The sequence below is a fragment of the Papaver somniferum genome, chromosome 8, assembly GCF_003573695.1.
Source record: "Papaver somniferum cultivar HN1 chromosome 8, ASM357369v1, whole genome shotgun sequence".
NCBI classification, from domain to species: domain Eukaryota; kingdom Viridiplantae; phylum Streptophyta; class Magnoliopsida; order Ranunculales; family Papaveraceae; genus Papaver; species Papaver somniferum.
Window position 1 is genome coordinate 18,228,458 of NC_039365.1, and position 26,289 is coordinate 18,254,746.

The 26,289-nt window shown below is 36.1% G+C and overlaps 2 protein-coding genes and 1 pseudogene across 3 annotated transcripts; 1 reads left to right on the forward strand and 2 right to left on the reverse strand.

Annotated features, from left to right (window-relative positions):
- Positions 1-250: 250 nt before the first annotated feature.
- Positions 251-3,311, reverse strand: LOC113305197 (aspartic proteinase CDR1-like). Its single transcript, XM_026554284.1, has 3 exons — positions 3,147-3,311; positions 880-1,030; positions 251-765 (listed from the first exon to the last, which is right to left on the reverse strand). The coding sequence occupies exons 1-3, from the start codon at positions 3,309-3,311 to the stop codon at positions 251-253; spliced, it is 831 nt and encodes a 276-aa protein (XP_026410069.1).
- Positions 3,312-15,301: 11,990 nt separating this feature from the next.
- On the forward strand, positions 15,302-18,664 carry LOC113303086 (protein ROOT PRIMORDIUM DEFECTIVE 1-like). Of its 2 annotated transcripts, none has more exons than XM_026552079.1 (2): positions 15,302-17,222; positions 18,559-18,664. In XM_026552079.1, exon 1 carries the CDS (start codon positions 15,346-15,348, stop codon positions 16,855-16,857), a length of 1,512 nt encoding a protein of 503 aa, XP_026407864.1. In that variant the 5' UTR covers positions 15,302-15,345; the 3' UTR covers positions 16,858-17,222; positions 18,559-18,664. The 2 variants fall into 2 exon arrangements, with proteins under 2 accessions (XP_026407864.1, XP_026407863.1); XM_026552078.1 differs by lacking the exon at positions 18,559-18,664 and adding an exon at positions 17,476-18,409.
- A 522-nt stretch (positions 18,665-19,186) lies between these two features.
- LOC113305199 lies at positions 19,187-19,974 on the reverse strand (annotated as a pseudogene).
- Positions 19,975-26,289: the final 6,315 nt, after the last annotated feature.

The window sequence follows — 26,289 nt, forward strand, 5'->3', positions numbered from 1 at the left end:
GGTGTTTCCTAGTTGTAAACTAGAGTCGTCCTCTTCCTAGAACACTTTTTGGGTTTAGCGACTACAAAAACTTCACAGGGATTTGTGAATCCAGGTCCAGCTATTGCTTATCTTGATATCTCGAGTATCTTGATCTTGATCGATTCTTGAGCTTTCTCCATTAATCAAGATAGATAAAAATCATCAAAGTTCTCTTCGTCACAGACTTTGTTGATTCCACAAGTTTAATACTTGTGAGGTGAATAATAATCTAGGCTGTTATCTGAGCTTCGGGAAAAGAGGTCAATGGAGACCTTGAATCTATGAAACAACCGCCTCTTCCAGTATCCTCTTTGTACTGGAAATCTGTGCTTTGAAATATGATTCTAATCTCACCAACACTAATATCCTCCAAATTTAAGTAACATGCACCTGGGTCATGACGATGGAAAAATAATGGAATTTGATATACTTGTTGACCTTTACCTCCGATTATCGCGTCTGAACCAAACCTCAAGTATGTGCTCGAAGTCGTACCATCAGTATATGGTTTTAGGCAGTATGCAAATTTTCCTTCTCCGGCAGGATCTAATTGATTTAGAAAAGACCTCGGGTTTCCATCCAGACGGAGTATTCCTACGATAACATCAGGTTGCCTCCTCATAAACCCAAGCCCAAAAAATGGTTCAAAATTCACTTGGTTAGTGCCGATACCTAAGATCATGTCAAAATATTCAAGGCCATCGTTATCTGAATTTACAGTGAATTTTTCTTTAGCCAAAACACCTGACGTAACGGATTCGGATATTCATCGGTATTCATAAGTGCATAGGCCCGCATCACACACATTTGGATCACACAAATAGTGGCCATCACTACAACGAAGCGGTTCATATATACTTGAACCTTGTGCAGGATAATAGGGTTCGTCTTGATGAAAATAAGAAGAGCCACCTTGGCATTGAGTCCATATAAGATCGCTACCAGAATCAACCATTAAAAAGTAATTCTTGAAAGCTTGTGGTAAGTTACTGAAGGTATCTAATCCTAGCTGTGCAACATAAAATGATACAACTACGTAAGCCAGAGGTAAACGTGCAATATCGAGATGGATCGAGTTTGTTATTTTATTAAAACTTGATATTTTTAATCCAATGTAACATGCTCGATCTTTGGATTGTTGGACGAATCCTTGAAATCTTTCTACTTGTGTTAAATGATCACCTGAATATAGAGGTGATTCCTTGGAGTCTATGTGAAAGATCTTCGTACTAAGCCCACTTGGAGTGACTGCAACGGCCAAGTTTAGCAGTTTGGAGACTTGATAAACTGTTAGGAAAACGAGTAGAGGGAGGCTACTTTTTGTTTGACACATTGTTGAAGGTGTTCTGTGTTTTCTAACAAACTTTTTTGTACCGAATTTATGTACGTTAATGTTTGGTTACCATTATTAAAGAATTATGTATTTTGGTAATTATATTTAGCGGTACTTTTGGTAATAATATTTTCTTGTATGTAGTATTAGTATCAATTTTTTTTATTTTCCATTTTCAAAAAGTAAACATCTCATAAAAAGGAGAATTATTTTCTTTTCAAGAAAATAAAAAATTAAAAAGGAAAAAATAATTTATTTTCCGTTTTAATATTTATGAATAAGGAAGAAGTTGTTAGTGTTAATTTAGTTTGGCATAATCTAACGATACAAATATTTCTCATGGAAATAGGACTAAATCATTTTGATAACATACCAAACTTTAAGATATTGGTTAATATAGTGGTAAATCTTTTAAACGCTGAAATATGAAAATATTTTGGATATTATTGATTAATTTTATACAATCAAATTTTATTTTAAACAACAACTACATATGGGAACATAAATTTTTCTTAAGTGAATTATTAGAAAAAAAGAACTAGCTCGGGGTTCTCGAAGCATGTTCATGTTACTTGTACGAGCTCATTTGAGGTCCCATGAGCGCTATTATTATGAAGCCTAACTAACACACCTGCATCTTTCGAAACTTCCCTCAAATACCTCCAATATTTTTGTGTTAGATTTTCTTTGAAAGCATCTCTACTCTTGTTCGTGATTGAGAAATTGAGACATATAGGCCTATTCGGAACCCAGATATAGGCCAGTTTTGGTTTAACTTTTCAAATGTAGATTTGTTTCCACTTTTCCATTCATCTTGGTTAAGTCTCATTACATTTTTACTTGTTTAATCTTTACTCATTGCCACATTGACCTTTTTCACCATATTTAAGGTTCGTTGATCTCGGTTTAGGATCGTTTCACCATTTTTCAGGCTCGTTACATCATTCCCCAAAATAGTTCATCATTCGCAAGTTCAGGATTTAGGGTTTATGGTTCAACTTTTTTAATTCTGGGTTAATTATTCCCAAGTTCAGGGTTCCCAAGTATTAGGGTTCAGGGTTCCCAAGTTGTAGGGTTCATGGTTTTTAATTGGTGGGAAATCGACCTTGTACAAAGGAGATGTGGTTCAGGGGTAAATAAGACTTTTTAATATATGAGAAAACTGCCACCTTACACTTAACTAGATGGAATTCGTTTTTTTTTTCAAAAAAATAGTGGGACTAAGGTAAAACAGGCCTATATTCGAAAAATTCAAAAAAACGGGCCTATATTTGAAAACGCAAAAAAGAATAGGCATATATTTCCAAATTTTCTTACGTGATTTTCTGTTATAAAGTTATTCCTGGGATATTAAGTGTAGATACGGAAGGAGGGTTAACTATTCTATATTACAATACGAACAATTATTGGATTTTTTTTGAAGCATGAAACACAGAAAGGGTAGGCCTAGATAGATATTACACGTGGGTATCTTGTATCCACATAATCATTTAATAGAATTTGATTGAGAAAATGTGGGATTTCCTGGTCCCATATTGTCGTTGATAAATTTCCTGCTTGGCTTCCGTATGCTACAAGTTCTCCAAGCCATCTACTCTTGATTCCCATCTATAATTGTATTGAATAGCACAAATAGGAATTTATCGCATTCTTTATTTCATTTCGGTAATCATTTCTGCAATAACCATGGAGCTTCAGCATCCGATTTTATGAAGCGCATCAGATTTTCCGAATTCGTCTCAAAGATAACTTTTGGCTATTGTCTCTCCGTTGTTGTCCTTGATGCCAGCACAGTTGCCCATGTTTCATCTATTAGCGCGACAATTATTCCTAGAGGCTGCACGAGAGCCATCACAGTTTGAGCACTCGAATCCCTGCAAATAAAACCTGCACCCGCCATTCCTGGATGTCCCATAACAGCCCCATCCATGTTGATCTTTATCCAATACGATTCCATTCTTGTCCAGCCTGCTAGTATTGTTGTAGTTGCTCTAACATTTATTGGCATTGATCGAAAGCATGCTAATTTACTGTAATTATTTGCGGTAAAATATCAAGGAACTATTTAGTAAAAAAGAAAATAAAATATGTTTTTTATTTTTATTTTTTATATACAAAAACAGAGTAAGTTGTTGCGGGGCTAGGGCATGCAACATGAAAAGTCCCAGCATTTAAGTACATACTTTTTTTAATGCCAATAATATCAACCGACCGGAGAGTTTAGAAAAGTTGTAACAAGTTTGGAACTTTTCCGATATAAATTACCTATGACCATAGGATTAACTACTAACTTAACTTTATTGATTGTCGTTTTGTTTTGATCATTCCCAACCTTGATCACGTTGCCTGAATATCCCTTTGATAATGGAAATTATTTAGGATATGATCCTGATTATACATAACTTATCAAAGAAGAAGAGTTCTTTTTAAATATGAAGTCACATCTGGCCTTCTATATGTACCAAAATATAATGGAAAAGGTATAATTTCAGCTGATGAGGTGGTTGTTTAGTATGAAACACTTGTTTAGGCAATCCTGAAAAGAGATGGAATCTCCAAACATCTGGTTATGATATCCAAACAACTTGGTTCAAACAGAAGAAGCAATAGGACATGACATTAGGACATGGGTAATGCTTTCTTTAACACTTTTGCAGAGGTTGCATATAAGATCAATGTAGCTGAGGATACTTAATGTCTTGGAATTAGTAGGAATGCTTCACGAGCACATTTCCAAATAAACATTTGAATGGATGGAGAAGTATCCAATTTCCAAATCTTTTTACAGGCTATGTTGACAGTGTCTCGTTCGTATTTCTTAGATATTTGCTTGCTATAAAGATATTTCATTGTAAATTCCTCTTTGATATTCATATGATGGTGTATTCTTTATTGATGTTGAAGTTTGTATCTTAAATAGCTAGTTGGTCATCGGGGGAGAACCAAAGAGCAAGAGAGATGGTATCATATTCATCACTAGAGGATAATAGTACTTGTCCTTTATGTCAATCCTCTGAACTTGCATATAGTTACTGATGGTGTCAGCAATTTCTGGAGCAGTATTTTTGATGAAGAAAATCAATGATTTAGAAAAATTTATCATTTGGCCTGAGGATTTACTAAATTCATTGAATACATGTACCATATTCTTGCATTCTTCCATGTTAGCTCTGCAAAAGACCATACAATCATCACCAAACAGGGGATGGATTATGGAAGGAGGTTGAGAGAAAAACCTCGTACTTTTAATCAAACCCAATTATTCAACATTTATCAGAATTCTACAAAAGGCTTCCATACAAAGGAGAAATATACAGGGGGGTAACGGATCTCCCTGTCTTAATCCCTTTGATGGTTAATTCCCAGGAGAGCCATTCACTCAGATAACTAGATTTGCGGTGGAGATACATTTATGAATAAGATTGCACCATTTTTCACTGAAGCCCATTTGGTTCATAATTGTCATCAGAAAAATCTATTCCACTCTATCAAAAGATTTATCCATATCAATTTTGATTCACATAGTACCTTTGTCACCTTCTTACTATTCCTGGTGTTCATGTGGTGAATTAAATCATGAGTAATGGAAATATTGTCAGATATTTGTCACCATGAATGAAAGTAGATTGGAGTGGGGAAACATAAGGCTAGGTATCAGGGGTTTTAGTCTTCGAGCAAGGAGTTTTGAGATAATTTTATAAGTTTTGTTGCGAAGTGATATGGGCCTAAAATGAAATGATGTTGTAGGGATGTCAGTTTTTGGGATGAGGGATATAAAAGTAGAATTTATTTCTTTGAGAATGATCCCAGAGTTGAATTTTTTTTTGAACTACTTCCACAATATCTCCCTCAACCACTTACCAGTTGGCTTGAAAGAAATTTGGAGGGAAACCATTAGGACATGAGATTTATCTCCAACCATACTAAAGATGATATTCTTGATTTCCAAGGCATCAGGGGTAGCAAGAATGTTGTCATTTTCAGAGATAGAAATGGTTTTGAGGATAATCTTGATGATGTTATGGTTGATGACTTGATGTTGATGAGTACATCAGTGGTCATACTTCCAAAATGAGAAGTAAAACATTAAGATATAACTTTTATGTCAGTAAGCCGATCTCCTTTGTTTTTCTGGATAAAATCAATTTTATTTCTTCTCATTATTTTCTTTGTAAAGTCATGGAAAAACTTAGTGTTTCTATCCTTAACCTGATAAACTGGTCTCTACCTTTAGTTTTCTATAATTTTTCCTTGATCTTTTGATAGTGTTGTACATTCTTCTTGGCTTCTCTGATGGCAGTACCTCTAGTAACATCAATCTTGAGGATGAGAGGGTACCAAGTACACCACCAACCTTTTCATTCGGCAACCTGTATAGACAAAACCTAATACAGTTACAAGTAAACCAACTGAATGATCCTTGAAAATATGTATACAGAGTTTATATCTCCACCATTTCTCAATCAATTTATATATAGACAAGTAAGAGTACTTGGACGATCTCAAAAATCAATATAGTTGTATCCTAATAATACAATCAGAATTATTCCAAGTAATTAAAATTGTTATCTATCTTTAAATATACAAATTCTACAAGAAATGAGTCTCGTAATTTATCACAATTAATTGGACGTATCTACTAAGATTGAATACGTAAAAACTGTGTAAATTTAATTATAAAAATAGACAATATAATGGGAAAAATGAAAAACACATGACACCAGAAGTTTTTTTAACGAAGGAATCGCAATTGCAAAAAAAAACAATCAGGGACCTCATTAAGATTTGAACACCAAATTATATTAAGCCGCTACAAACACTAGCCTACTATCATATTTCGTACTGGAATGTAGTTGAGACTGAATTCACCCTCCAAGTGATTCAGTTAAAGTCGCGCTCCTTACGTCTGTTGAACCTAACAAGGCTCTATGCAATTAATTCCCTTAGATGACGTCCTTTACAGTCTAAGAGTTGATTCAGTCGAAGTGAAGACTCTTGATACCAATCTACCTATAACATATAAGCCTATTTGATTTCCATTTAGATCAAAGATCAAGGCTCGAAAACATATTTGCAATAAACAAAGATAGCAAACCTCACAATCTGGACCACTTACACTCACTTGGATGAGAATCCTGGATCTTTTACCACCTCTCTAATGAAGATCAATTTTTTAGGTATTTATCTTGAGGAATCACAAAGTCTGAGGCGAAGGGAACTTCGTAATTACAATCTATCTATCCTGAAAGAGATTACGAATATATCGATAACAGAAAAGCAAGATCAGAATACACGAGATATCAAGGTAAGGAAAGTCGGACCCGTATTCACGAATCCCTAAAGCGAAGTCTTTCAATCGTAAACCTAATTCTTTTTCTCAGAGGAAACTTAGGTCAAGAGGAAACCTAGGTCAATAGAGGACGACTTTAGCAATCAAATAGGACACAAAGTCAGGGATTGAATTTCCCAGTTTAAAAAACATCTCTATTTATGGTTTTCCAAGACCAAGGGTTGCTTAGAATTCAAGATAACATAACCTGAAAATCAAGAAAACACTTTCTCACTTTAGAAGAAATACTAGTAAGGGTTTCTATTAAACACGTGAGAAGTATGTCTTGAAAATACAAAAGAAAAATATGCACAGTGCTTTGGTTACGGAACTGTATACCATGACTGTTTGGTTTGGCAAGTATGCCATAAGAACTAAAAGTAATTTTATGTCCATTTAAACACCTAAGAATTTAATCATGATGCACACACAAGTGTTTGAGTGATCAATGAAGTCTTAGAAGTGTTTAAGAGAGTCATAGAAATGCTAAACATATTTTAAAAATTAAGTCTTTGAGCATCTGCGAAATTCTGCTGGGGACCGTTGGTAGAACTGTTCGTGAACTGTGAGGCTCGTTCACGAGTCATGTTGCTACGGTTCGTGAATTGGGTATGCCAACCCTACTATATTAGAAAACTCAGTTTACCGCGGTTCGTGAACCGGGTTCCCCAAATGCTAGCACATTATACCGACTTTAAAATTTAGTTCACCACGGTTCATGAACTGTTCCCAACTGAACTTATGGTTTGCGAACTGGTTCGCCAACTTACCCTGAGTATAAACAACAGAAGTGATAAATGTCTCCCTTTTGATGTTTCAAACATTACCAAGTGATAAGATCATTTGCATGGGAAATTTTCAATTGATCCACAAATTACTTCACAAACAATAAATTATTTTGAACTAATGATGTTAATGACCTTTGAACATCTTTGTTATAATTATATTCCAATATTTTCAACAAGACAAGCTTGACTCGAAACTTCTTCTTTGTAACCAGCAGTGAAGTAACAACATATGGAATTGGAGTTTGATGGGGTTTGTCCAAGTGAAGGTGTTGTTGTAAATAAGATGCCAAGTGTTCAAATGTGCGGAAATGATTACAGATTTGCATCAACATGATGAATGAAGCTGATGTTCACGACAACAGAACAATGGATTATAGTGGACTTTATAAGGACCTCGAATTCTACTCCAATAGTCAGAACTTGAAGGTGTTATTCGATTCAGATCAAGATGGCTGAGTTTATGGTGATAATTGTGTTCGATGTGATCGAAATTAGGTATACTGATAAGTGCATAATTCTTATGATTTTAAGGTTCATTCCATACTTGTTTTAGCTATTATTTTTGCATATTTCCGTATTATTACTCTTGTTTTCTCTTATTTATCTCCATTAGATGAATCATCCAAAAAGGAGCTACAAAGTGCTAAAAAGATCTAATAAGAGAAGTATTCCTAGTATCCAAGTGCCCAATTCCAAGAGAAGTTGAAGAAGTGTGACGAAAAGTAGCAAAACGCTCAAAATCAAGAGATGGTCCAAAGACCGAGATTAAATCATTCAAATTTAGCTTTTTATCGAACACCGAAGACAAGCAAGTTTTCAAACGGGTATGCAAACATGATTAACCGAAATTTCAGTTTGCAAACGGGTATGCAAACTTATTTTCCTGGATTTTATTACAAAATTTAAGTTTGGAAACGGTTATGATAACTGTTGAAGGCCAAAATTCACGGCTAGAGTCTTTCTTTCGTAGTTTCGGGTCGGGTTCTTGAACCAACTTAGATACTTGATGGTCAAGCAATGTAAACTTATAAAAAGGTATTAGGTCATAAATGAAATATCGCATCAAGAGATCACAAAATTGTAAGTCTTGGAGAGGAGAAACTACACACGGAGCAAAAGCTAGGGTTCTAGAGCGGTTCTTCAATCGTAACGATATCTCTAAACTTTTTTTATATGTATATCATGGATGTTTCCACATCCATGAGTAGCTAAACACCTATTGATTGAGGATGAATTCTAAGTTGTAAACTTGATTTGATTTAATATATGAATCTATTTTGATTTCTTCATATGATTATCGAAACACTGTTCCTTTTCGAGTTTTCCAGGCTGTTATGTTAGAAATCAGAGTTATCGGTTTTGAACATTGAGGAAAATGTTGAGTTTAAGTGTGAGGGAGTCTTTACGCATGTTTGGATAGTTTATTATTTTAGTATTCACTTTATTAGGACACTTTTAGTGTACATATATTTAAAAAAAAAATACATACTCTTTGATTTCTTGCATACTTGAGACTTCATCTTTTGGAGTTAATTATGAGCTATTTAGGATGACACACTAAACCTTTTCAGGTTGAAATAGTTCTGACAGCTATAGATTGAGTCCCACTATATCGTTCTACAATCCTTAACTATATACGTTCATAATTGGATGCGAAACTCAGGTGCTAGCAATAACATGGTAGTCGTTTGAAAGATTAGTCCTCACAATTTATTATTACTGAATCAGTTTCTTTTTATTTTTGCAGTTATATGTTTATCTAAGTGATTTGGTAGGATCCTAGTACTACCGTGGATGTTGTGACAAGGTATTCACTGGTTTAGTATATAAAATCACCATAGACAATTGTCTTACACTCATAAAGAGTGAGCCAAAAATCAAAAATATATATAAGGCTCCTCTTCATATACCGACATTATTAATAATACAGAGAGAAGATTCTCCATGTCTCCGTCGCCTAAACAAGCGTGGTACGCAGGATCCATGGGAATTAATCATGTAGTCGATGAAATGAGTGAAACCTATCATCATTATTTTTGCAAGTCAAAAAGACTATTGATAAGGTTATCGACACTTGGATAGCAGTATGTGTGAAACGTTGTCCCTGTCTCTGCCGCCTAAACAAGCATCGAACGCAGGATCCAAGGGAACTATCATATATTTGCTGAAAAAAAACATGTGCTTAAAGTATCTAATCATGTTGTCGAGTTAAATGAGTGTTTATCTCAACTATTGTGCTAATTATATAAATTATCCTTTGACGACATCCATACAAGTATTGTGGGTAACATCGTTTACCTTAGTCAACATTTGCACACTTCACTATTTTTATTTCCATTTTCTTATCTATCTATGTGATTTTAGTAGTCGAGTGTTGCATCAAAATGTTGAGAAACATTGCAACAAGTACAATGACTATCTTAGTAGAGTTATACAATCAGGTTGAATGTCACACATAAGTAATTGCTTGTGTGTGATGATTGGAATATATGTGGGATGTTTGAAGCTAAAGAACATATGTAGGCTAATTTTGGCTTACTACTTTGTGTCTGTCCTTAGTAGTTCTTCCAAGGAAATAAATTGGAGTAGGTTTTGTGGTTATACTTCTTATAAACCCACACGAGATTATAACTCGTCCACTAGGGACACCTAGGGGTTTAAAGGCATGTTGCATTAGCTAAGTGTAACCGTATTGTCAACGAAATAGAGTTGTTGTATTTTTTATTAGATTTATTTAGTTTGATCGAGGAATAGCAAAAGTTAAGTGTGTGGGAGTTTGATAAGTGCATAATTCATATTGTTTTAGTGTTCACTATTATTCTTGTATATTTCCGTATTATTACTCTTGTTTGCTCTTATTTGTCACTATTAGGTGAATCATCTAAAAAGGAGTTTCAAATTTCTAAAAAGAGTTAAAAAGAGAAGTATTCCAAATATCCAAGTGCCCAAGTCCAAGAGAAGTTGAAGAAATGCGACGAAAAGGAGCAAAACACTCAAAATAAAGAGACGGGCAAAAGACCGAGATTAAATCATTCGAATTTAGAATTTCTCATCACCATCTTGAAGAAAATGGAAATAGAAAAATAATGCAAAAAAAATGAGGTCGTTCCGAATTCGGACGAAGAAGTTACGGCCAAACATGCTTTTTATCGAATACCGAAGACAAACAAGTTTGCAAACGGGATTAACTGAAATTTCAATTTTCAAACGGGTATCGAAACTTATTTCCCTGGATTTTATTACAAAATTTAAGTCTTCAAACCGGTATGCAAACTGTTGAAGGCCAAAATTCACGGTTAGGGTCTTTCTTTCGTAGTTTCGGGTCGGGTTCTTGAACCAACTTAGATACTTGATGGTCAAGCAATGTAAACCTATAAAAATGTATTAGGTCATGAATGAAATATCACATCAATAGATCACTAAATTGTAAGTCTTGGAGAGGAGAAACTACACACGGGGAAAAATCTAGGGTTCAGAGCAGTTCTTCAATCGTAACGATATCTCTAAACCTTTGTTATATATATATCATGGATGTTCCTACATTCATGATTAGATAAACACCTATTGATTGAGGATGAATTCTAATTTGTAAACTTGAGTTTATTTAATATATGAATCTATTTTGATTTATTCATATGGTTATCGTTTGTGTTTACTATTAAAAATACTTATGATTGATTAATAGATTTTTTAGGTGGCCAACTAAATATATTTGTTGATCTAATCTATTGCTAGTAAGGGTTAGGATATCCGTAATTGTTTAATAATTTCTTATACAAGTAGAAAACGTGAAACCTTGCAGAGGGATTTTGTAATGCAATCACATGTAGACACAACCCTAGCAAGTAGAACGAGCATACTGAGTCTAACTACTAGGATCAAACCTAAATTAACAAACCATAAAGCATCCGGTTGAATTACATCTTGTAAGCGTACCTCAAGGTGGTTCATACGGATAAAATCTGGTGACCAAGCGTACCTGTTGTCCAGTGATTTAAGGAATTTTGAGAATATCTAAACGTACCTGTTATTCTACGGTTGGATAATGTATGATTAATGACGAATAGATGAATATATTAACTCATCGACGGTTTATTAACGAAACCACCCTTTGTGCCACTTTGACAACTAAAACTCACTGTTTTTTGTGGGAACGATCATTGCTTCTATTATATTGCTTTTCGTAGGAACGATCCTTGCTTCCATTATATTACTAGTTAATTGTGTGGATATAAGATTATTAATTTGATTGTACTTACGACAGTCATCATATAACCCATTTTCTAATGGAGACTCCGGAGATGAACTGTATGTTGAATGATTTTAGCTTGCCTTGGTGGGTGTTGATGGTCATATGGACTTGAATCTGGAATTGCAAAGAAGTAAAGATGGGTATGTCGATTCATGGATGTAGAAGATGGATTTTTTTAGGGGGATCTCATCTGAATCAAAAATATGTGCGTGAACGACATTTCTCGAATAAGATATACATCCAGAAAACAATTTGTAATAATATTTTGGCTTCTATTACCTAGTAATTCTAAAATCAAATTTTATCTCATATTTAGCGAGAGTATAAGTAGGTACATCTAAAATTTTAGTTCCTCCGTCGTGGGTTAAAAATGAAATAAATGACGGTATCTCTTTTGTAGAAAACCAGAAACAAGTTACTACAGTATAACCCCTATAAAATATAGCGTATCAATTTATCGCGATATCCAGGCATTGTATAATTCTAACCACCAAACACTACATCAAAGATTCAATCTTTGTGACGCATGGTTTATAAGATGCATTATTGTCATCAATCCTATCGCAGTCTTTCGAAAGGTTATGAAGCATTGAAACCAAATCTCGATTAATGTTTTATATGCGATAAACCTTAGCGTTTCATGTTGGTAAATAGAAGTGTTTGTATCCTAATATTTTGGCTCAAAAATGGGCATACTAGAGCCTTAAAAGAATTACATATGTTTCCCAAAGTATAGCGACCTATAGAAAATAGCAAGGTGCAACGGACTACAAAATTGTCCAACAGAGCTTCCACGTCAGCATGCCACATCATCAATACTGACTTTCACATCTGCAATTGGCCACGCCACATCAACAGAAAACGCGTCATCAATAGTCAATGACGTTAAAATTGTTATGACGCCGTCAACCCCGTTAATAGTGTTAGTAGGAAAGGACATCTGGTACTTCATCTGTAACATTGTCATCACGTCTGCAATTGGCCACGCCACATCAACAGAAAACGCGTCATCAGTAGTCAATGACGTTAACAATGTTATGACGACGTCAACTAGAAAGGAAATTTGGTCATTTATCTTTAGCAACGTCACCATGTCGTTTGTGACGTCAGCATGACGTCACACCTACCTCACCATCCTGACGTCGGAAGATATCTTCTCCTGATGTTTCTTCTCCGGCAACAACAATGACCGATGTCAACGTCCGACGGCCTGGTCCGTCGGCCTAGTCTGGCTTTTGAGCCGAGTCACCAAGCCGAGCCGCCAAACTGATACATTGAGTTCGGATACCTCCGCCCCGTTACTTTGTATTGTTGGTTATTTACGCCCCAGCTAGCCAAGCTTGATGGTCAAGTCACCCTGGCATGTTCTAGAACGTTTCAGGAGACTCGCAGGGGAAGTAAATATAACTCGCCCATATATAGAAATTAGGGTTAACCCCTAAACTGAGACATATAAATACATAGGTTCACAACCCTAAAATGTACACTATCTTCTTACACAATCTCCTGTGAAAAACTCTAGCTAACTTAAGCATCAAAGGGTTTTTTGCAGGTACCCATTCCCCAAACACTGTTCACGTGGAGAGAAAGGTAGCAATTCGCCAACAACTTATCAGATTCGTGTTTGAGGTAGAAAAATTTACTGTACGAATATTGAACAAGATGAATTTCAGTCATCACCAGCAGTGCCTACTGGAAACTGCCGAGATCGAGATCGTGTTCGTGATGGAGTCCTAGATCCAGATAATCATAGAAACGAGCAACGATCGAGAATGGAGAAAGGGTTGATGAGTCCATACCTGACGGGGTAATCTGCGTGTTCGAATGAACAGAGAAATTGTATTCGGTAGCTCGTCAAGTGGAAAACACAATGATATAAAACAGGAAGTTATCAGTTTATATACCGAAAGGGACTAAAAGAAAGTCTAAATATTTTATTAATTTATAAATTTAACAAATTATTAATTTAACACGTTGTCACCCATTTGGAACCTACAAAATCTATTAATTTATCGTGGTTACTAGTTTCCCGCGGATTAATTTAGAACTATAATTTTGGGCATACCAAAATCTTCCAAGGCATACTGAATGAAGACAAAAAAGGTTGTGAAATAGCAAAATCAGATAATCCCTTAATCCAAAATTTTTTTAATGGCAAATCTGCCCTTTACGTATTAGTGTTAATAACCTTGATTAGTGATTAAATATTTTATTTAGTGATTAAAAAAATATTTCAGAATTATAAGAGTTGTTTAGATGAAAAATTTGAGGATGAGTTGTTTACACAAACTCAAGATGATGATTTTTATGATCCAAAATCTTGATAATGAAGACATTGATGAGGAACCCAATGCTTCTAATACACAGGTACACTTATATCCTATACTTAATCTCACTTCTATAGCTCTCAATTATCAAAAGTTAGTTTTTTGAATCATGGTTCGGCGAAACAGGTTGAGGTTCGGCTCACATCTATGAGCCGAATCTACCAATTGATGAACGGTTTGGCTTACTGAATCTGTTTACTGCATGTGTCGAACTGTTTGCTAGACACTAGTTCGGCTTATATGGAAGTTTCATAGTAAGCCGAACAACATCCTGAATAGCTCGGAAAAAAATAATTACAGGTTCGGCTTATATTTCGAAAATCGTATGAGCCGAACATCAATTTGTTATTTTTTGGGTTAAAATATTGTTATTGGTTCGGCACATATTGAGAATATCGTAATAGCCGAACCTCGTTAATGTGCTAAGTTCGGCACATATTATGATTATCGAATGCGCCGAACCCCTATGCATCTTTATCTGTGACTAGGTTCGGCTTGAAATTTCATGCCGAACTGTTCATATACACTTACAAGAAGCTTTTGTGAAGAACAGTTCGGCTAAAAACGCAACTCAATTTTGAGCCGAACCCAACATTGTAACCGTCATTTAATCGATGAAAAACGACAAATAGGAGATTGGGTTTGTAAAACTTGCTTTCTTATCCTCATTTCCGGAGTTGGAGATGCAGTTGATTCAATTTCTGGTTCAATTGGTGGTTGATTTTCAGTTTCTACACCTTCATCTTCAATTGGTTCTTCTTCTTCAATTGATGGATTAGAAGACGATTTGGTTTGCCTAGTCCCTGCTTTTCTTTGTACGAGTCATTATGTGGTTGAGTTTAATCGACGATCAAATTTTTACGAATCGACAATTAATCACGATGATGAATTTTTTTTTTCGCAGAAGGGGGAAAAGTTCGGCTAGAAAATGAGGAAGAAGAGATGGTAAGGGAAACTGATTTTGATTTTTTAGAAAACTGATTTTAGATTTTTGTATTAAGGGTATATAGATAATTGAACTACCCATAGGGTACCCCTTATAAGGTCACCCAAGATGGGACTATTGTTTTGTATGCCTAGAAAGATTTTGGTATGCCCAAAATCAGGGTTCTTAATTTATAGGAGGTTACACTGTATTACCAACGGATCTAGGATTATGGAGAGTAGTGGGCTCAGTCATTATTTTTGAGTCCGCCAAAATGGATTTGGGTTTGGGAAGTGCCACTAGAATTTCCCTGTGCAAACAAAAATGATAAACCCTTTCTTTCCCATACACCTTCTCTCATTCTAAAACCATGAGATCTATTAAACCCTTGAAGAAATTCTTCACTTCATCAACACCAACCCTATTCATAAACCCTACTTCTAATCAAACTCTCTCAAATCCCATTTCACCCTCATCATCAATCAAACACTTCTCACAAAAAACTTCAATCCCTAATAAACAAGAAAGAGTAAGAGACCATGGATTTGATGATTACATGGAAACTCACAAAAAGATCATCAAAATACTCAAATTCCAAACCATAATTCTATCACAACCCAATCAAACAATCAACATTGCTCGTCTCGACGCGCTGTCTCGGCGTATTGGATTCAAACAATTTGAAGCAGGTACATTTGTGCTTAAATTTCCTCATATTTTCCAAGTTTATGAACACCCAGTTCAACGTATACTATACTGTCGTCTTACTAGAAAGGCATTTGTACAAATTGAACAAGAAAAACAAGCTATTGATGAACAAATTGATGATGCTGTTACTCGTCTTAGGAAAATTTTGATGTTGTCTAATACTGGGAGAATTCGGCTCGAGCATATTCGGATTGCAAGGCTTGATTTAGGGTTACCTGAGGACTTTGAGATTTCGGTAGTTTTGAAATATCCACAGTATTTTAGACTCTTTGATGCTGAAGATACTAGGCATAAGTATATTGAGATTGTTAAGAAAGAGCCTTATTTGGGGATTTCTGCGATTGAGAGGTTAAGGGAGGGGGAATATAGAGAAAGGGGTATTGATGCTGAGAATATAAGGTTTTCTTTTATTGTGAATTTTCCGCCGGGGTTTAAGATAGGTAAATATTATAAGATTGCTGTATGGAAATGGCAAAGATTACCTTATTGGTCTCCGTATGAGGATATATCAGATTATGATCTTCGATCATTGGAGGCGAAGAAGCGAATGGAGAAACGGGCTGTTGCTATGATTCATGAGTTGTTGTCGTTAACAGTAGAGAAGAAGCTTAGTTTGGAGAGAATTGCGCATTTTAGAACGCCAATGGATTTACCTAACAAGCTTAAGGAGTTTTTACTTCAGCATCAGGGTATATTTTATATTTCAACAAGGGGGAATCAGGGGAAGCTTCATACTATTTTTCTGAGAGAAGCTTATAGAAAAGGGGAGCTTGTAGAGCCTAATGATTTATACTTGGCTAGGAGAAAGTTGGCGGAGTTGATAATGTTGGGCGCTAGAAAGGCAAATACGAGCCGGGAATTGGGCACCTTTAGGAGGGCTAGGGGAGCTGATGAAATCAGGGGGATTAGAACTGAGTTTGTTGAAACGAATGGTGGAGGTCTCACGTCTGAAGACAATGTTGTAAAATATGGGGAGGAAGAAGAAGAGGAATTGAGCTTGAGCAATAGTTTTGATTGGGGGAGAGATGGCAATGAAGAAGAGGGCAATACAGATGGTGATCAAGAAGAGGATAGTGCCTGTTCGAGATCAATTAGTGATTCGGAAGATATTGATAATGACAGTGATTTTGTAGGATCCACTGATTCAGATGATGCTCATGCTAAGAGCGAGTGAATGAGACACCTATCTATATAGGTGTCGAATGTTTCGGAAAGCATACACCTTGGCCGGATTGTATAATTTTATTGTGTCTGAGATGTCCAACTGGGAAAGAAAAGGCTTCTTGGGAATAGATAAATTTGAAGAGTGATGTTTTCCTGTTGGGCACTATCCTGCATGATCCTTACTGTGTGCCCGGGAGCTCCCAAATGCAGGTGGGGAATTTCGCGATAGATGGATCGAATAATTCGTTTAATGCTACTTATCCAAATCGGTCAGAGTTTTAATGTTTAGCAGAAAAGTTTGAGGAATTTTGAGAGACAATGTGGCGTGGCTAGAAGACTAAGCTGCCAGAGATGCTGTGCTTGAATTTCTATCAGGTGCGTAACATGTTTATGCTTGTAAGTTGCTTCGATATAACTTATCAATGTGATCATATTTTTTTAATATTTGATACCATTATGACATTAAATGGGTGATTGTTAATTTAGAAGTTAATAAACACAAACTGTAACATATTTCAAAAACAATCGAGGTGAATTGTTCAAAACTAAATTGCTATCTAATGATATTTTTTCAGGGAATGCTCTTTAAATCATATGAATTTACTTTTTTTTTATATTAACTCCGCAGTTGAGAACAACATATATTTCCGGATTTGAAGCCTCCAGAAAGTGGGTTAGTGAATTGGACTTGCCAGATTCAGAATACTGGAATGAACTAGAGTACTTGACATACCATATTCAGACAGTCTGCCAGTTCCCACCCGCTAAATTTATCTATGCATCTACCTTCAATGGTCTATTCGTCGATATAACCATCAGTCAGTGCTTTTGACAGTGCATCTTGTTACAAAAGCATAATATGCTCAAATGGAACCTAATATTTGATTGGGTCACGCGAGTGTGATTTTCAGGACAGTGAAAAATCATGATGAAGAGATGTCAAGCCAAAGCGGCCGCAACTGGTGTCCTCGCTCAATGTAGACTTAAGTTGATGTCTGTAACCTTTTATGCTGCTAGTTTAGGTTCATTAGTTTCTCTATTTTGTCCCATACATAGGAGAAAGGGATCAAGGATAAATCTCATATATAATTCGTATTTAGCATTTATATCCGCATATGGGAGAGTGTGGAAGATCTATGTTCTGAGAATTGTGTAGTGGTGTTGCCTGGTGTGTATTGATATCAAGAGATAAACTCTATTTGCTCATAGTTGTTGATCCTTTTCCGGAAGTGTAGCCTCTGCAGTTAGTCAGCGTTAATACATAGTTACCATCTTGAAGGGCCCTTTGACTTAGGCTAGCAAAACTTTAAACTATTGTATGCTTGCCTGCTCTATATTGAAATATTATTAGCACATGAGCACACATCGCACAATTCCATTACCTGTTGTATGTGTGGCTTATTCGCGAAGTGTAGGCCAAGGAAGGATTGTAAATGTGGATGACCTTTTTTTTCTGTCGTGTTTGGGAATCTTCTTCTATTTTCCTCTGGCAAATGTTATAGACTTGTTGTGATAATAGTAGTTATAGACTTATTGTGATAATAGTAGACATGAGGTTTTTTTTGTCACTTTCTGAAAAATGACACTTGGTTGAAATTCCTTTCTGGTTATTGTTATTAATATTATTGACTTTGATCTTAGAGCTACACCATGTCACCGTCTATGGATTTGGATTGCTATTTATATAAATTTGATAAATGTTTGTTTATAGGATAAGATTGTTTGTCTATGGACCTGGTTGTCAAGTTATTCCTCTTTGTTGAGTGCATTGATCCAGTATGGGTCCATCGAACGATATCTGCATCAAGATCTTTCAGTTTACAGTTAGTTTCTGCATGAACGGCAACGTGAATCCCCATCCTTACCCACCAAATACATGAAGTTTCTTGGTGTAAGTATCTTAGTAGCTCTAACGTTTTATCTCCGTCTAAAATACTTTTTGCTCACGTTTTCTCCAGTTATAGGTGTTTATATATGTAGCATATATCTGGTAATTGTTTTATACTTACAAAATGTCGCAGAGAATGGAGTAGGTTCCAGAATGCACCATGGCCACAGTAATCTAATGCATACTTGCATGGCTTGTCATTAAACTATCCAGATGCTCGTATTGTGTAGGGTCTAGGTTAATAAACTTATTTGACCCAATTCAGGATTTGTAGAGGCCCACAATATTCCTGAATACATTTGTCTAGGTTATAGAAGAGGGTGAAATACTCATACGGTTCGGAAAGGAATTCTAAACATCATTATATCTGATTCTTGCAACTCAGATGGGAAAATCTTGGGTGATTTTGTGTGCCAGTGATGCCAATGAAGTACTCTTTTTTTTTGAGAAGTACAAAAAATGGTAATCTTAATTAATAAACTTTACTGTTAACAAACCAACCACATGAAAGTATGATTTGCAGTGATATGTAAGTGTAACACTCAAATTAAACAAAAACTAGGAAAAACAGTACTCAATCCATTTCAAAAGCATCATCATCGTCATCAGGAAGAGGTTTTGACTTTGCATCTTCTAAGTCTCTTTCAATCTGACATTGCTGTTCCAAGTCAATGTGAACTTCAGGAGGGGCAAGAGCTGATGACTCTACAAAGTGGATGGTCGCATCACCTGCAAGTTTTCTGGCAAGGTACAAGAAAGGATTCTCAAAGTTGTAGTTGCTCTTTGCAGAAATCTCATAGTATTGCGTATTCTTCTTCCGGTGGAATGTGACCTGCTTAGCTTTCACCTGCCTGTTCTTGACATCAACCTTGTTTCCACAAAGAACAACTGGGATATTCTCACACACCCTGCAGAGATCTCTGTGCCACGTCGGGACATTCTTATATGTCAAACGAGCAGTAACATCAAACATGATTATTGCACATTGCCCATGGATATAGCATCCATCTCTCAGGCCGCCAAATTCTCTTGACCAGCAGTATCCCAACAGTAGTACCTAATCGGTCCAACGTTTGTGTGGAAGTCCAGAGGATGAACTTCAACACCGATTGTAGGTTCGTATTTCTTCTCGAATTCTCCAGTAAGATGTCTTTTGACAAAATTAGTCTTCCCGGTTCCACCATCACCAACAATCACAAGCTTGAAACTAGGGTAATCTACAGTTTTATGGAGGCGCCATTAGTGTTTTTCTGATTCAGAGGTTCCTTGGTGTAGAAGAGGAATTTGTATTGTATGTGAGAAAGATTTATGGAGGAGTCTGGTATTTATAGAGGGTATGACTGCTTCATTACTAAGCTGTTCTCGGAAAAAAGAACGCTTTATTTTGACGCGAAACAAAATAAAGAAACTTCTTGAACAAAAGCTGTACGGAAATTATATTTTTGAGAACTAATTTTTGGCTGGCTCCCACCCAAAAATTTGCGTCTATCCTAATTTCAGATATGCATCAGATCTTTCGAGATAAGAAGAAAGAACCATGTCCCTCATACATCATCGATGAACTGCGTTGCCAAGGAGACAACAATCTTCTCTGTAAACCTTCACTCCAGAAGAAGTGACAAGAGTTGATGCTTGCTGATTTTCTTAAAGACCCAGATCTATGACACGATATCGATCTTAGCATGTATGTGTTTGCTCAAAGGTTCAGAAGAATTAAAATTTTAGACATTTCTTATCAGTTACAACAGTACATTCACTTATGTTGGCGGCATATACTTACTCAGACTTAAAAACGAAATAAGCTAGTAAAGTGCGGATCACATTCTCACATTAAGGCTACAGAAAATGCAGAACTGAACACAGCAGTTGATAAAAACATTCCCATATAATTAAGATAATGTCAATAACATTAGGTTTGTGAAAAAGTTCTTTGTTATCCTCGTATATAGAACATTCATAATGATAAGAAATTTATTTCAAATTCTCAAAGAAGGATTACCAGTTATAAGTACGTGCCTTGGAAAATCTCATCCTACAACTGCTTCATAGGCTAATCATGGCTTTCAGCTGCCTCCTCAATTTACACTGACTCCATTATTTTAGCATCTTTTTCTCCCAATTCTTTCAATGAAACTAACGTGTTCTTGTGAAGGCATACTTGACAAAATTGAAGTATTTGGGTTCTGAAATCCACCAGCATTTCCGAAATTGAAGTATTTGGGTTGTAGATATTGAGATAGTGAGAACTGTAACTTAAAACACCGCCACTCTTCGTAATGTCTAATACTTTGTCATCGTGAAGTCTAAACTCTTTAGTCCAACCCAATGGCTGGTATCTTCCCTCTGCTCTTTAATGTCATAATTATTAGTCCTCTTTCTATAGAGCCATATGTCATAGAATATGTTCCCACCGGTTTGAAGGTAATATGTCGGTTCGCAGGTAGCACTATAGACCAACAAGCCACCTAAAACCCCTACTGTATGAGCAATCCATTGGGAATAAGCGGGTGGCTGTGGAAAAGCAGGTGGTGGAAGTTGTTCAGAGAAGTTTTCATCCGCCAAATTGAAGACCACAATCATCTCTCCATTATGTGCCCAATAAATAGTTTCATTCAGGAAGACACCTTCTCGGCGGATAAGCATGTAAGCTAGAATATCTAACTTTCCAACATTTCTCCATCCGTTCCCACTGCCAAGAGTATATACCATCACATTTAGGGAGCAAGGATCTTTTTTTGTACATACAGTGTGACAACTTTGTACTCATTGGTGGAAGCAAGGTAACCAAATCCGCTCGCCCAATTCTGACCAGGATTTGTCCCAGGTCCAGGAAGAATAACATACTCTTTGGTCATTGGATTACGAATACAAAAACTAACATCTGATTCATCACGAATACAGATCAAACCATTAAAAGAACCAAGTAAAGTATTATAACCCTCGAATGGAGCCGTTACTTTCATCCTTGTGATCCTATTGATAGGCTTCTTATGATTCTCATTATATTCAAAATAATGGACAGGGGGTTAGTCGTGGGAGAGTTCGAGAGATTTTAATGTATTTAGATTTTCTCCTGTTAGTCCTGAGGGAGTTTGAGGGAGTCTCTCCAAATCTCCGTTAGTCGTGGGGGAGTTTAGAGGAGTCTCCTAAACTCTCTAGAAAACACCTGTTAGTCGCTGGGGAGTTTAAAAAAAGCTCTTGAACTCCCTGTTAGTCATAAAACCCTACAATACTAGGGAGTTGGTTGCTTTAGGGAGTTCGAAGGAGTTTTTAGTGTATTTTGGTCTCACAACAAATCTCTCAAAAGAGTAGAGATTGGGAAGGAGTTTGGGGCGTAGAAAACCATAGGAGAAAGAAGAGGAAACGTTTTTTTCCAGATATGTTTTTTTTCTTCTTTGATCTCCATGATTGTTTATAATAGTTTGATTTGTGTACTATTTTGATTGTTTTTCATATCTTTGATCTCCATGATTGTTTATTTTAATTGTGTGTATAGTTTTTTTTGTGGGTACTCTCTCTCTGTCAAAACCCTAATTTGTGGTTCAAAAGATCTTGGTAAGAAATTGCATGATTTGATTATAACGATATCTTTAAATTCAACAGTTGGAATATGATGAAATTTGAGTATGTCGTAGTTTACCTTGTTATAGAAGTACAGTAAAATTTTCACGCGGATCAGGTCACGTTTGCTACTGCAAAACTTGCACAATATATGACTATGGTCTGCTGAGTTTAAATCCCGAATAGGGGACTGATTCCTATTTATCTGATTCTCCGCTTATCGGACAAAGCTGAAATTTTAGTATGATGTTTGTATATATGAAGGTTTCCTACTATAGAAATTTCATGAAGTTCTGATCACTTTAGGTACACCAAAGTGTGAGAAATCCGGAACTGAATTCTGTATGCACGTATTGAAAGTAGTCGGGTTCTGAGTAATGTATCTTTTTAATGAACCGTTGGAATACTATGATTTTTGAGTATGTTGTGGAATATTGAGTTGTAAGTGTACCGTAAAAATTTCAAGAGGATCAGGTAAGTATTAGTACTGCAAAGATTGGACAATCTGAAACTGTGTTTCGGTGTTGTGAAATCTCGTTTCTTGATCTTTAAGTCTCAACCTCCATTTTCGTATCAGGTGCAAGCGGAGATAATGACAGCTTGTGCAGGCCTACACAACTTCTTACGAAAAGAATGTCGTTCAGATGAGTTTTCGGTCGAGGAAGAGGAAGATAGCCATCCATCAACGCTTGTAAATGACGATGAAATTTTGACACAACAAACTCAAGAACAACAACGTCAAGAAGCTAATGCATGGAGAAAGAGTATAGCGGATGATATGTGGGAAAATGTTCGTGAACAAAGGGAGTTAGAATTGTATGGAGACCGTTAAATTGAAGGGAAAAAAAATTATCTCGTTGCACAAAATAACATATTATTGATACAGAGATATGATCATTTTCATTTATTTTTTTCTTTTGATTAAAGATCAATGTTATTTGCAAATAAGGGTTTATTGTTTCTTAAAAGAGAATGAGTTAAGAGTGAACTCTCTCAAACTCCCCCAAACTCCCTCTAATAAACTCTCTCAAACTCCCTACACTCCCCCAAACTCCCTGAACTCAAAAACACAAAACTCTCTCAAACTCCCTACAATCTCTCAAACTCTCTCAAAATCCCTGAGATTTAAAATACACTCAACTCCCCCGAAATCACTCGAGGACTAACCCCTGGGAGTTTTTTATCTTTAGACAAGGAAAGAAAACTCAACTTACCAGAATGATTAAGACTAGTTAGGTGCATCCGAGAGAAGGATTGATGTTGAATGTGATTTCTCCATATTTTGGATACTGACTTGCAATCTAGAACTGGTTCACTTGTTAAACCTTTGTTGTTGTTCTTGCAGAAGGAAGCAAGATTGATGTACATAGAGAATGAGAACGGTAGAAAGGGATCCGAATATTTTTAGGGTTAATGGAAAAATCGATTTCAATGGAAGATTTGCATGGCTTTTTGACTTGTAGTGGGTCCCACACATGGATCATGAAATGCCACGTAAGCTTTGGCCAAGTTCTGTACGATGTTTTGCTTGTTATATTCTGAGCACACAGGGAACATATGCACGTTTACAATGTGTGGCTTGTTCTTCCAACTGTAGGCCAAGGCCAAGGATTGTGAATACGGATGACCTCTTATTTCTTCCAGTTGTGTTTAGAAATCTTCTTCTTCGATTTTGACCTCTCTCTGTCAAATCTTACAGACTTAAGTGTTATACCATGTCACCATCAATGGATTAGGATAAGGTTGTGTTATCTATGGACCTGGTTGGAATTTTCTGAAGCGCCTTGACCGAGTATGGGTCTATTAAAAACGATATCTGCATCAAAAAAATCTTTCGATTTACAGTTGTTTGATCTGCGTGAACGTCAACTTGAACCTTCATCTTCACCCACTAAGTATACCTAGTTAATTTTCTGCTGTGCGTATCTTGCGCAGCTGTACCCATCTAAGATATTTTTCTTTTCACCAGTTTGTTCTTGTTATTGGTGTTCTATACGTATTATCATACTCATCAACGTCAAATCCTTTACCGATATACGTATTATCATACTCATCAACGTATTATCATACTCATCAACGTCAGAAAAAGAAAATATTACCTAGAAACGTAAGATAAATACTCCCAGCATGGGCCTAGCTAACGGTAGTAAAATATAAGATGAGTGGAAGACGTCCAGAGAACATTTACCCGAGTCAACCCACTGTTTTAAGGTGAGTCAACTCAGTAGGAATCACAAAGGACGACTCCGGTATTTGAATTTAAAATTCAGGTACACACCGTACACTTTAGAACACAAGGTGTTATTATAAGCACCGACTACCCTATGGGAGCTTCCTAACAGGCAGCTAGCTCCCAATGCATTTATACAAATGTAAGTGCAAGCCTGGTGAGCCTCCCAGTGGTATTAACATAAGCATTTCCTTGGCTTCCTAATAATGACTCGGTAGTCAATTGAATCTGAGCTAACACTGGCATTTTCGGCTGTCAGTGAACAAAAATAGGACTCCTGGGGATTAAACCATTAAACAATCAATATTTTTGTGTTTTTAGAGACAGATTTTCAAAGTCAAACCAGCGCACTCATCAAGGTTATAGTCTCAGACTCTCAGTATCATTCTCCTATGCATCCATCTCTCTTTGCATCCCATTCTCTCTTCACTTTCTCTAAAGCTAGAATTGCAGAATCATAAGCATAGATCGAAGGAGCAAATACATCCATGGGATTTTTCAGCATCATCAAGGAAGCCTGTAGAATTTCATGTACATTGAAAAGGATATTTTCGCAGATCGCCCATTGTTGTACTCTTGCCTCTAGCAGCTCTTTACTTAAACGAAATCCAAATCATTAACTTCATCGAAACCAATCAAAACAGTGAAAATGCCAGACGGGTTGCTCTGGGTATAACCGAATTCATCTATGCGTTGCTTTTGGTATTTTTTACTCTATACTCAACTTCTATCGTCGTTTACACCGTTGCTTGTTTCTATACTTCTCAAGATATCACCTTCAAGAATGTCAGCAATGCATTTAGTAAAGTATGGGAGAGGCTTATCGTTACATCCTTGTGGTACATACTCATCATGGTAATATACTTCGGTGTGGCAATCGGTTTGTTGGTGTTGATTGAGAGCACGATGAAAGGTGTTGGGCTAAGTAAATTATTTGTAGCTATTTTTCTAACAATAATCTACTTCGTCGGATTGATTTACATAACTATCGTTTATAATACGGCGACGGTAGTTTCCATTTTGGAAAATGATTATGGTAGAAAAGCGTTTAGAAGGAGTATGAAATTGATCAAGGATAAGATATGGGTTTCGTTCTTTATCTATCTTGTTCTTGATTTCGCACTTGCCGGTATAATAATCGTATATGCGTTAATGGTTTATGGAACAAGATTGAGTGTGGGAACGAAAGTTGCTATTGATGTTTACGGGAACAAATTGAGTATAGTGGGTAAAGTATTTGTTGGAATCGGCTGTTATTTGTTGATGGCGATTATTCTTCATTTCTATTTTGTTATCCAGACAGTGATCTATTTCAAGTGTAAATCTCACCAATATGAGAACATATCAGATGTTGCTCGTCACTTAGAGGATTCTTATGTGCAGTTGGTTAAGGTCGAAAATGGCGTCGTAGAGCGAGCATCCGTTTGATCGATGACCGGATTTGTAAACTCTTAACGTAAGTTGTTGTCTGCACTTCATGTATTTGCTCTGGAGGAGAAAATCATTTTGTTGTTTGTTAGATGATTTTTATTATTTGCACACTGCACTGTAACTGTCTATAATTCTTTTTGACGAACGAGTTGTCAATGAAACTGTAGTAATTTTCTGAAACTAATCTGATTGTTTTAAACTGTTTTGCCAGATTTGTAAATCTGAAGCTGCTAGTAGTGATAGACCTAGTAATGTTCTTACTGTGTCTGAGCTGTATAGTCTCCCAAGTTATTACAATCCCTTTTAATATAGTTATTTAAGATAAGGTGACT

What these genes read in the sequence shown, in the direction of transcription:
- LOC113305197 (XM_026554284.1), bottom strand. Translation starts at nt 3,311, where the DNA reads ATGGAATCGTATTGGATAAAGATCAACATGGATGGGGCTGTTATGGGA. An exon ending in TAGATGAAACATGGGCAACT is followed by an intron (nt 1,031 to 3,146) that starts GTGCTGGCATCA and finishes TATGTTGCACAG; the next exon opens with CTAGGATTAGATACCTTCAG. An exon ending in TTATCCTGCACAAGGTTCAA is followed by an intron (nt 766 to 879) that starts GTATATATGAAC and finishes CCGTTACGTCAG; the next exon opens with GTGTTTTGGCTAAAGAAAAA.
- LOC113303086 (XM_026552079.1), top strand. Translation starts at nt 15,346, where the DNA reads ATGAGATCTATTAAACCCTTGAAGAAATTCTTCACTTCATCAACACCA.